Below are 11,908 nucleotides of genomic sequence, written 5' to 3' on the forward strand. Positions count from 1 at the left end.
GTGCATAAGCCCCCATATTGAAGTTGCCATTCTGTGGGAAAATGTTCCACTTCACAGTTCCCAATCCTCCCTGGTTCTTCCCGATAATGTGACCAGCTTGATCGCCCTTCTTCCCGTTCGCCGCCTTGATACCAATCTGGGCTACCCAGTCTCGCATTGCCGGATTCGTATTTGTACCTCTGCCCAGATCGCTCCTGCGAATTTCTGCATAGAGATACTCAACAACATCCACGTTCGGCTTGCATTGCTTAAAGTTGACCTCCTTGACGGGCTGCACTACTCCCGGCCTGAATTCATTCCCTCGCGGCATGGAATTCACCCACTCCCCTCCCATGATTACGCTGGCTGGACGCTGTGTGATGGCCTGGGCGATATGAGGGAAGAGAATCAACGGTAGCAGAAGAAGCTTGCACAAGTGAGCCATTGCGAAACACCGTTGATGATGGCCTCTTGATATTGGGTGGGTATTTGTATTGAAGATCCGGGTGGAAAATTTCAACACTCGTGTCACGACTTCTAAGTCTGAATCAACGGCCAGGATTGTCCCAGGAAGTGAATGGAATTCTACGTGGCAACCCTGTCTCGTCTTTTAACTGACTATGGAGATTCTTTTCTTAATCTCTTATTATCATACTACCAGGAGCAACCCAGCAAATCCTAGATGATTCACTCGCACCTTCACCACCTTGAAACAAAATGGAAGAAAGAAAAAAACAAAGGAGATAGAGAGAGAGAAAAGAGAATTCCAAGCTAGAAAGCTGGAACGAATTTCGCCCATATACATTGCCTGTGAGAAGCAAATCTGTGTGAGTGTGGCATATCCTTTGTACAGAGTTCTCCATCCTTCTCACAAGGCAATAGTGTAAAGAGCATCAAAAGGCCCTTTGTATATGCATTGCCACAGCCCCTTGAACAAAGAGCACCATTATTCTCCAGAAGAAGAAAAAAACATTGGAAGAACATTCCAAAGATTGAAAAGAAGAATTCAATACAAAATAGCCTTAAAGCGCAGCTATTAGTCAAGATTTGACAGTGATATGATGCCATCCACTAGCATCCACTAGCGTCCCAGCTTAGAACATCTCAAGCACCCAATTTTCTAAGAGTTCAAGCCCTTATATTCTAGAATCCACCTTTTAATTCCAACCTTTGGAATAGGAAACTAGATGGAAGAAAGACAAAATTTATCTATCTTACCAGGATGGGAATAGTTAAGGACAAATCTCATCCAGGTCTCTTCTGCATGAACACACTCATTTTTCCCAGCATTTGTACACACTTTGGAGTTGCTATGGCTTCTGCAAATAAAAACCTCCAGCTCAGGCTGAGGATTTTGCAAAAAAGAGTACAATAATCATTTAAGAATTCCTCTTTAAAATTAAATAACTTATGGAGCATTTTGATTTTAATATTGTTAATCCCTTCATATCATAAAATAAATGTATTACTATTACAAATTCATCACCAGTCATTGGCAATTGTAAATGAAAGTTTAGTGGGTGTGTCTTAAGTTTTTGGGGCCACTCCCTACAGTATTTTAAAAGGATCTATATGCGCTAGTATACACAGTAAACTTCTATTTTCTGAAGCATTGGTATGAGATCGCTTGTGCAAATTTCTGCATAGAGATACTCAGCAACATCCACGTTGGGCTTGCATCACTTAAAGTTGACCTCCTTAACAGGCTGTGCTACGGCTTGAATTCATTCCCTCGTGGCATGGAACTCAAGTCTCCCATGACTATGTTGGCTGCACTGGCTTGGGCGATATGAGGGAGGAGAATCAACGTAGCAGGAGAAGCTTGCAAAAGTGACCCATTGCGAAACACCGTTGATGATGGATATGGGAATTCCACGTGGCATGCATGAATATTCTTTCCTTAGGATTATCATACCACCCAGAAAATCCTCGACGTGATTCCACTCGCAAAACCTCCCCATCCCTAGTTTCTCTAGATTGCGGTGCAGGCCCAGCGTAAGTCGTACAGCTCGAAACATTGCTCTTGCCTTGGACTTGGATCCTCGTCTTGATCACGACGCAGATGATGAACTTCTTTGGTGGTAAATAGATTGTATTATATGATACAATAACGCAAACCCCCGATAAAGGAAGCTCATTCCTTCTTGCCCGGTATCCAAAGATCCCTGTAAGGAATCCAAAAAGTCATCAAATTCCATCTTTTGTTTGTAGAAAAAAGAGTAACTTGTAGCAGCCTTGAAAGCTTGCACCATTTGTCTCTGCCGTATAAGAGTGGCAGCTAATCCACCTCCAAATTGCACTGCGGAAACGAAATGGAAGAAAACAAGGAGAGCAAGTGTATCGCGTCGGCCAGAATCGCTAAGCTGTTGGCCATGAATCCTCCAATCACTTCCACCACAAATACAGAGAAAAAGGAGAAAAATCCAAGCTAGAATTCTGGAACGATTTTCTTGGCGGATTGATAGACGACCATATGTATACATTGCCTGTGAGAAGCAAATCTGTGTGATCGTGGCCTATCCTTTGTAGAGAGTTCTCCATCCTGACAATAGTGTAAAGAGCATTGAAAGACGGCACTGCCAGTTCCACCTCGTTGATCCTGGGAAGCAGAAACACACAAAGATCGCCATTATTCTCCGTTTTTTATTTAAAAAGAACGAAATATGCTCGCAGCTATAAGGCATTCGATTCAATCTCTGCTGCAAAGAAACAATAGAGTTTCCTTGTTTTCCTTCTTGTTCCCAAGCAAAAGAATCTACACACCATCGACCGAGAGCATAGATTCACTAGCCCTAAATATTTTCAAAAAGAAAAGAGAACGCCGTTGCCGGGGATCGAACCCGGGTCGTCCGCGTGACAGGCGGAAATACTCACCACTATACTACAACGACATTGACATTTATCAAAGCTGGCTATCTGTCTTAACAGTCAAAGGTATTAAGCAACCTTATTCCCACTTTTTAACGCTTTACGATTGGGAATAGTGAAAGACAAATTTCATCTAGGTTTTGTGTGCCGAGTTGCTTCATTCTGCCAAATGAACACGCGCTTTTCGTTAGCATCTGTGTAAACTTTGGAGCTGCTATGGCTTTTGCAAATATAAAAGCCTCCAACTCTGGCCATGAATTCATCCTCCTCTAGTTGCCTTCCAAATCAATAGATACTTCTAAGCAAAGCTCTTTAGATCACAAAGGTTCAAGAGATATGTCGATGGCTTACTTGCTAGTGTGCTCTTTGTTTCTCGCAGTAGGAGTTTATGCCGCAGACCCGGAACTTGTCTCAGATTACGCTGCTGAACCCACCGCCACCAATGCGAGCTTCTTCACTTTCACTGCCTTTCGCGGCCATGTCAGGGCTGCGCCAGGAGCTTTCATGGTGAGGAAGGCATCGCTTGTGGAATTCCCAGGTCTTGCTGGTCAGGGCGTCTCCATGGCCCAGCTCTTCTTCCAGCCAAGCTCGGTCAATCCCCCCCACATCCATCCCCGGGCCTCGGAGCTCCTCTACGTTTTAGAGGGCTCCCTCGCCGTTGGCCTGGTGGACACCACCAACAAGCTATTCGTCCAGAAGCTTGGGACGGGCGATGCGTTCGTGTTTCCGAAGGGTCTCGTCCACTTCCAATTCAACGAAGGACAGTACGCAGCCAAGGCCATCTCAGCCTTCGGGAGCTCCAATGCCGGCACTGTTTCCATCCCCGCCACCATCTTTGGGTCTGGAATCGACGATCAAGTTCTAAGCAAGGCCTTCAAAGTGGGCATAGACACCATCCATACGCTCAAAGCGGCTATCCTGAAATTCTGAAATTGATATGCCTTAATTGGCATCTTTTGTATTTGTGGAGCTTTTGCTTTCCTCCATAAATTAAAAGTGCATCATGGTTCAAGAGAATTTGGAATTTTTGAATTGCAAGAAGTTTGCAAGTTTGGAAAATATTGAAGAAAATGGGAAGTTGTGTTGGTCATATTAGGTCAAATCCTTACATCAAAGAGATGTGGAGCGTTTGATTGTTCACGGGATTCATTCTCCGCACCAAACTATTGTTTGAATTTAAAATTCACTGCAACAGTGGTGACCCGGTTCCCGTATAACAAGATCCAAATCTAGGCTTAACCACATTGTCCAATTGTACTCTACCATTTGCCTTTTTTCATACATTAGGTTGATGGAATCTCCTATATTAAGCTGCCAATTTGTCTTTGTGTCTTTTGACAAAAAAAAAACTATTTATATCCACATAAGGATCTCCATTGGAAGAAGGCCACTTTCCAAGACAAGAATGGACTTTTGTATATGAACAAGTCCTCTAGCATATCCCATATGCATTGTGAAAGTTTTGGACCTGTAATTTCATGGCAGTTAGTTTGGAAACTGTAATAAGCAAATTGTGCTACCTTGACACAGTCTTTCACTCCCTCTTTCCATGTGCATCTTCAATGGAGAGAATAGGCTAGGTACTTGTAAATGTTCATCTCAGCAATTTGTTCTCCATTGTAGCAGCAGATTTTGGAGGTTGGGTTTTTAAAGATCATTAAAACCATCTCTACTAGATTCCCTTACTCTTTTAATTGAAGAAGTATGATATTTATCATCTTAGCTAATAACCTAATCAAGTTAATAATGTATTGCTCTATAAATCATCTATCAGCTTAATAACCCAGGAATAAAAATTACTTTGTAATATTACTGATATTGCTCAACACCTAATCAAGTTATTAATGTATTAATAGCCCAACAATTTTACTTATAATGCATTGAAGTGTTGTTTAGTGCAATTTCTGGTGTGACAAGTTATCGGCCAAGTCAAGGCTTGCCATCTAATATCAAACAGTTGTCCTGTTATGCAGCAATAAGTTTTTATTTTTAAGATTCCAAGGAGCTGGTCAGGACACACAAGCTGGGGGCATTTGTACAACTAGACAGGAGTCTGGTTCTACTTTAATTAAGTGGCTTGTATTGACTTACTGAGCTAGTTAAGAGCAAGGACTAGCTGTTTTATTTACGACTCTTGAGAAGTAGCTCTGCATTATCTTCGCTCTAGTCAAGGAACTGGATTGGCCAAAGCGTTATTGATTGTAACGTCGTTGGCAACCAGATAGTACTTAAAGCTGGAGGGGCGGCAAGGGTTGTTCCGATCACCATACACAAACTGGAACCACATCTTTACCACACCATTAGTCTTGGTGGCATCACTCACCAATCGCTCCACATTCTGTGCATAAGCCCCCATGTTGAAGTTGCCATTCTGTGGGAAGATGTTCCACTTGACAGTTCCCAGTCCTCCCTGGTTCTTCCCGATAATGTGACCAGCTTGATCGCCCTTCGTCCCATTGGCCGCCTTGATACCAATTTCGGCTACCCAGTCTCGCATTGCCGGATTCGTGTTTGTGCCTCTGCCCAGATCGCTCCTGCGAATTTCTGCATAGAGGTACTCAACAACATCCACATTGGGCTTGCATCGCTTAAAGTTGACCTCCTTGACAGGCTGCGACACTCCCGGCCTGAATTCATTACCTTGAGGCATGGAATTCAACCACTCCCCTCCCATGACTATGTTGGCTGGACGCTGTGTGATGGCCTGGGTTATATGAGGAAGGAGAATCAATGGTAGCAGGAGAAGCTTGCAAAAGTGAGCCATTGCGAGACACTATATCTTGCTCTTGCTCTTGGCTGGATATTTATATTGAGAAACCGGGTAAGATTTTCAACACTCACGGGTTTGAACGACTTTAAGTCTGAATCAGCCACGTTGTGAATAACAACTCTAAGCCGTCTCTTTTTCTGCCGGTAAATTTATTGCAAATTTAAATGTTTAAACTGACGTTAATCAGCTTCTGGAAACAAAGAAGGAAAGTGCCATGGCGATGGCAGCGCTACAAAGCTCGTGAGCTCGTACCTCGAGCTTGTCCACGGTTTTCACTTGAGAGTGCCTTGCACAGAAGCGTTGTTGCAAGCGCAGCAAAGTTTTTGAAGAATTGGTAGCAGCTAGAGTGCCAGAAGATGTCACCTCTTTGCTAGATCAAGAGGAAGCGGAATTATGCATGTTCATTGATGAGAACATCCTCTGGCATAATGCTCATACTGATTTTCACTCTTACAGTCTTCTTTGGTACGTGGCAAAATACAGCTCCGTCCTTGCCTTGGAAAATTTCAGCACTCGTGTCACGACTTTGAAGTCTGAATCAACGGCGAGGATTGTCCCAGGGAGTGAATGGAATTCTTCTTTTTACTGACGTTAATCCAATTTTTGCTTAATCTCTTATTATCACCAGGAAAATCCTCGATGATTCACTAACCTCTTCGTGGCATCCGCAGGCCCAGCGTAAGTCGTGCAGCTCGAAATGTTACTGGACTTGGATCCTCGTCCTGATCACGTCCTGGAAACGTAAAAGAAAAGGGACTATAAGAAAACATTGAAAATTACCATGGGATTTGTCACGGCAGCAGCGATGGCAGCGCTACAAAACGAGCTCGCCAGCTCGTACCTCACGTCGAGCTTGTCCACAGTTTCCGCTTGCGAGTGCCGCACACAGAGCTTCTTTGACGCTCCCCACAGTGGTAGATAGATTGCATTAGACGGTCCCCATACAATCTCAAATTCCCTATAAAGGGAGGTGTGCCTGTCCAAAGTTCTAGCGACATCCAGAGATCCCTGTAAGAAATCAACCTTTGTTCATAAAAAGAGAGAGCGAGTTTTCCTTCATTTACCCCTTTCTTTCTTCAAAGAATCAAAGAAAAGTTACTCACTATTAGTCAAGAATTGACAGTGATGTGACAATTTTCTAAAAGTTCAAGTCAAATGAAAAGCGTGACAGCACCGGTTCTTTAAGCATAACGGCATTCTTAACAATGAAATCCCTTATAGCCAGGCACTGTCCACACCTTTTAATTCCAACCTTTGGAATAGGAAAATAGATGGGAATAGTGAAAGAAAGACAAGATTTATCTATCTTATTATCCAGGATGGGAATAGTCAAAGAGAAATCTCATCGAGCTCTCTTCTGCTGGTATCCTACAGTATTTTAAAAGCAATTATTTAATCACATGAACATTATCATACCACCGGGAGCACCCCAGAAAATCCTCGACGTGATTCCACTCGCAAAGCCTCCCCATTTCTCGTTTCTCTGGCATCTGCAGGCCCAGTGTAAGTCGTGCAGCTCGAAATATTGCTCTTGCCTTGGACTTGTATCCTCATCTTGATCACGCCAGAATCCATAAGAAAACATTGAAAAGTAGCATGGGATTTGTCACAGTGGCAGCGATGGCAGCGCTACAAAACGAGCTTGCGAGCATCGAGCATCGAGCTTGTCCACGGTTTCCCCGCGCATAGATCTTCTTTGAACGTCTTTGGTGGTAAATAGATTGCATTATATGGTCCCCATACAATAACGCAAACCCCCGGTAAAGGGAGCTCAGTCCGGCATCCAAAGATCCCTGTAATAAATCAGAAAATATCATCAAATTCCATCTTTTGTTCGTAGAAAAACGAGCACCTTGTAGCAGCCTTAAGGTTGCACCATTTGTCTCTGCCGTATAGCATCCACTCTGCCGTATAAGAGTGGCAGCTAATCCACCTCCAAATTGCACTGCGGGATTATCTTTACGAAATGAGAAAACAAAGGAAATACAGACGAAAAAGAGAAAAATCCAAGCTAGAATCCTGGAACGATTTTCTTGGTGGATTGATAGACGACCATATGTATACATTGCCTGTGAGAAGCAAATCTGTGTGATCGTGGCCTATCCATCCTGGCTATAGTGTAAAGAGCGTTGAAAGACGGCAATTCCAGTTCCAGCTCGTTGAACCTGGAAGAATTAAAAAAACAAAGATCGGGATTATTCTCCGAAAGAAAAAAGAAATTGAAAGAACATAAAAAAGGACGATTCAATACCAAATAGCCTTGAAGCTTGCGGATGGCATCACATACCCGATTGCTGGTGTGTAGATTCTTTGGTCTAGGAACAAGAAGGAAAACAAGGAAACTCTACTGTTTCTTTTCAGCAGAGATCGAATTGTAAGAAAAAGAGACTGCCGTTGCTGGAATAGAACCCGGGTCGTCTGCGTGGCAGGCAGAAATACTCACCAGTATACTACAATGACATTGACATTTCCAAATTAAAAGCTACGGTTGTACCTTTACAACGTTATTCCTATAACCATATAGTCCAGAATCCACACCTTTTCATAATTCCCTCAACCCTTTACCATTTGAAAGATTGGGAATAGTGAAAGGAAGACAAGATTTGTCTATCGTATCCTGGATGGACAATAGTCAAGGACAAATTTCATCCAGGTCTCGTGTGCTGAGTTGCTTCATTCCGCCAGACGCACACGCGCATTTCCCAGCATCTGTACGAACTTTGGTGTTGCTATGGCATTTGCAAATATAAAAGCCTCCAGCTCTGCCCATGAATTCATCCTCCCCTTCAGCTAATTGCCTTCCAAAACAATAGACACTTCTAAGCAAAGCTCTTTAGATCGCAAAGGATCAAGAAATATGTCGATGGCCTACTTGCTAGTGTGCTCTTTGTTTCTCGCGGTAGGAGTTTTTGCCGCAGACCCGGAGCTTGTCTCGGATTATGCTGCTGATCCCACCGCCACCAACGCGAGCTTCTTCACTTTCACTGCCTTTCACGGCGATGTCACAGCTGCACCAGGAACTTTCATGGTGAGGAAGGCATCGCTTGTGGAATTCCCAGGTCTTACTGGTCTGGGCGTCTCCATGGCCCAGCTCTTCTTCCAGCCAAGCTCGGTCAATCCCCCACACATCCATCCCCGGGCCTCGGAGCTCCTCTACGTTTTAGAGGGCTCCCTCGCCGTTGGCCTGGTGGACACCACCAACAAGCTATTCGTCCAGAAGCTTGGGACGGGCGATGCGTTCGTGTTTCCGAAGGGTCTCGTCCACTTCCAATTCAACGAAGGACAGTACGCAGCCAAGGCCATCTCAGCCTTCGGGAGCTCCAATGCCGGCACTGTTTCCATCCCCGCCACCATCTTTGGGTCTGGAATCGACGATCAAGTTCTAAGCAAGGCCTTCAAAGTGGGCATAGACACCATCCAGACGCTCAAAGCGGCTTTTGCAGTGAAATCCTGAAATTGATATGCCTTAATTGGCATCTTTTTGTGTTTGTGGAGCTTTTGCTTTCCTCCATAAATTAAAACTAAAAGTGCATCATGGTTTAAGAGAATTTGGAAATTTTGAATTGCAAGCTCACCAAGTTTGGAAAATATTGAAGAAAACAGGAAGGATTTATTGCTTGTGTTGGTCGTATTAGGTCCAATCCTCACATCAAAAGAGATGTGGAGCGTTTGATTGTTCACGGGATTCATTCTCCTCCGCGCGAAACTATTGTTTGAATTTAAAAATCGCCCCGCGCAAGAGACATTCGTAGAATATTCTTGTATATGCCGTGCTTAACGGAAATCCTGGCCGGTGCTTTTAACGGACCGACTAGATAGTGCCACGTCACCACCCCAGGAAAGGGTTAAAAAGAAGAGGCCTTTTTGTGTGCCGCGGGCAAGCCCGTGATGCAGAGGACGATCGGCGCCATACCGACGAGGTCTCCTCAATCCATGGCGAGGCAGCGGCTTCCGGCAGCTAGATCGCGCGTTCTTGACAATGATCTGGAGGTGGAGATCGACGAGGAGCACATTTTCGTCCTCAGCAAGGTAATCGCTCTCGATCTCGCAGCGTTTCTTGAAATTTTCCCTTCCGATCGATCCGACAGAGGCAAATGGCGAAGTATTCCGGGCGGGCGAGGCATCTCATCGCGACGAGCAGCACTGGCGCAGCCGGCAGCCGGAAATCCAAGCGGCAGCGGCTTGTTCTTCGCGATTTTCCTGGCGGAGCCCCGGCATTCGAAATGGCGGCATCTTTTTGCTACTCCGGTGGCCAGCTCGAGATCGCCCCATCCAATGTCGCCGTGCTCAGGGCTGCCGCGGATGAATTGGTGATGACCGAGGATATTTCGGCTGGAAATCTCGTGTCCAGGACCGAGGAGGCGCTCGGCGGCGTCGATTCCTGGCAGTGGCAGGATTTGGTAGCGGCGCTCAAGGGGTGTGACAGCGTCCTCCATATAGCCGAGAATCACCGGATCGTCCAACGGCTAGCATTTGCCACAGCAGGGAAAATCTCGTCCAGCATCGAGCTTCTTCACACCGCTGGGGAATCGCCCATGTCACCGGATCAAGAGCTCCGAGCGTCCACGAGCCTGTCTCCAAGAACTTGGTGGTTCACGGACGTTTGCGGGCTGTCCATGTATCTCATGGAAAGGGTCGTGCGAGCGCTCTTCACAGTCAACGTGGAGCATCGCTATATCTCCAGGTTCTTGCTCTACTACTTGAAAACGAGCTTGGCTTCGCTTGGGTATAGCTGGGTTTCGTCCAGGCACAGTGCTAGTAGTGCTACGGGTGAGAGTGAAGGTAAAGATGGTGGCAGCCGGGAAGATGGTCAGCAACTCCAGTGCGAAGTGATGGAAACAATTGTGAGCTTGCTGGGTCATCTAGAACCAGGATCGACGACGTGCCGATCGCTGTTCGTGATCTATAGGATGGCCGTGGGGATAGAATCGAGCAAGCTGTGCCGGTCACAAATCGAGAGGATGATTGGTTTGCAGCTACACAACGCCACCCTCGACAACCTTTTGCTACCGTCATCGACTTCCCCGAGGTCCGGAGGCCCGGTCTACGATGCTGATCCTGTGCTGCGGTTGCTCTGGTACTTCCTCAAGAGCTACGTTTCCGAGAATTCGTGCTCCATTGGGGAGGAAGCGCTGATCAAGCTGGGAACGCTGGTGGATATGTACCTGTCGGAAGTGGCGCCAGACCCGCATTTGCACCCGCAGAAGCTCCTCCGCCTCGCGAAAGTGCTACCGCCTTGGTCAAGGGTAACCGACGACAGACTCTACAGAGCGGTGGACATCTACCTGGAAGTAAGTGAAAAAGAAATGACCGAACGCTGATTCAATGCTCTTGGTTTGTTTTGTAGGCTCATCCGTTTATCAGAAACGCGGAAGCGCTGAGCCTGTGCAACGCGGTGAATTACCAGAAACTCTCCCCCAAGGCGTGCGCTCACATAGCACAGAACCCGCGGTTTCCTGCTCCCGTGGCCGTGCGTACGCTGTTGGCACAGAAGGAACTTCGCAAGCAAACAGTCTCGAGCCCCGTGAACAACAGTCCCAGCCAGGCCAAGAACATAGATCCGGGAAAGAGTCCAGGCAAAAGTCCAGGCAAGAGTCCACAGAAGATCGACCACCACCAAGAACGAGGAGGAGAAGAAGAAGAGGCGAGCAGGCTTCTTGACGCAGAGCAACAGCAGCAAGCTGGGCCGATCGACCCGAGTGTGTACCGCAGGGCTCTGATGCAAAACGAGGAGCTGCGATGGGGGCTGCGAGCCATGCAAACCAAAGTCACGAATCTGGAGAAGATGTGCAAGTCGATGCGATGCGAGGTGGTGGAATCAGTCCGGATGAAGGGGATGATCTGCTGACAAAGAAGCTGAGACAAATCGAGCCAAGGAGCTTAAGAGAAGGAAGGGAGGGAATGAATCTCGATCTTATCTGCGGGCTTTGGAGCTTGTAGCCGGCGGACGCCATAGCGTGCTCGAAGGAAGCTGGATCACAGGGAAAGAAGAGGCCACCGTGGTAGCTGAAATGGGAGGAGGAGGCGCTCTCCTCCATGGCCAGCAAATCCTGGAAGCGTTGATCGTTTAGGTAGATGACTGGGATCACGAAGCGCTTGCGATCTCGTCCAACGTACACTGCGAGGCTTCCTTTTGGGACCAGTTGTGGCGGCTGCTCTGGCGATGGTGCTCCACAAATAAGGTCCGCGAGGATTCCTCTCATCATCCATCTTCTAGACATTCTCTCCTCTATTCGAACGAATCTCTCTCCGAGCAGGAATAATTTTTGTGGATTTTCTCTTGTTATATCC

General features: G+C 46.3%; 4 protein-coding genes and 1 non-coding gene across 5 annotated transcripts; 3 read left to right on the forward strand and 2 right to left on the reverse strand.

Moving 5' to 3' along the window:
• Positions 1-2,798: 2,798 nt before the first annotated feature.
• TRNAD-GUC lies at positions 2,799-2,870 on the reverse strand. The gene has a single exon. It is a non-coding gene; the product is annotated as a tRNA-Asp (tRNA).
• Positions 2,871-3,189: 319 nt separating this feature from the next.
• Positions 3,190-3,777, forward strand: LOC112340689 (putative germin-like protein 9-2). Its single transcript, XM_024659520.1, has one exon. It carries the CDS (start codon positions 3,190-3,192, stop codon positions 3,775-3,777), a length of 588 nt encoding a protein of 195 aa, XP_024515288.1.
• A 1,169-nt stretch (positions 3,778-4,946) lies between these two features.
• On the reverse strand, positions 4,947-5,607 carry LOC112340718. The gene is made up of 2 exons (XM_024659594.1): positions 5,488-5,607; positions 4,947-5,391 (listed from the first exon to the last, which is right to left on the reverse strand). Exons 1-2 carry the CDS (start codon positions 5,519-5,521, stop codon positions 5,015-5,017), a joined length of 411 nt encoding a protein of 136 aa, XP_024515362.1. The 5' UTR covers positions 5,522-5,607; the 3' UTR covers positions 4,947-5,014.
• A 2,873-nt stretch (positions 5,608-8,480) lies between these two features.
• LOC112340690 (putative germin-like protein 9-2) lies at positions 8,481-9,143 on the forward strand. Its single transcript, XM_024659521.1, has one exon. The coding sequence runs from the start codon at positions 8,481-8,483 to the stop codon at positions 9,069-9,071; it is 591 nt and encodes a 196-aa protein (XP_024515289.1). The 3' UTR covers positions 9,072-9,143.
• Positions 9,144-9,505: 362 nt separating this feature from the next.
• Positions 9,506-11,859, forward strand: LOC9653788 (BTB/POZ domain-containing protein At3g22104). Its single transcript, XM_024659522.1, has 3 exons — positions 9,506-9,646; positions 9,706-10,908; positions 10,965-11,859. The coding sequence occupies exons 1-3, from the start codon at positions 9,506-9,508 to the stop codon at positions 11,463-11,465; spliced, it is 1,845 nt and encodes a 614-aa protein (XP_024515290.1). The 3' UTR covers positions 11,466-11,859.
• The last annotated feature ends 49 nt before the right edge of the window (positions 11,860-11,908 follow it).

The sequence above is a fragment of the Selaginella moellendorffii genome, unplaced genomic scaffold (genome assembly GCF_000143415.4).
Source record: "Selaginella moellendorffii unplaced genomic scaffold, v1.0 SELMOscaffold_69, whole genome shotgun sequence".
In the NCBI taxonomy this organism is placed as follows: domain Eukaryota; kingdom Viridiplantae; phylum Streptophyta; class Lycopodiopsida; order Selaginellales; family Selaginellaceae; genus Selaginella; species Selaginella moellendorffii.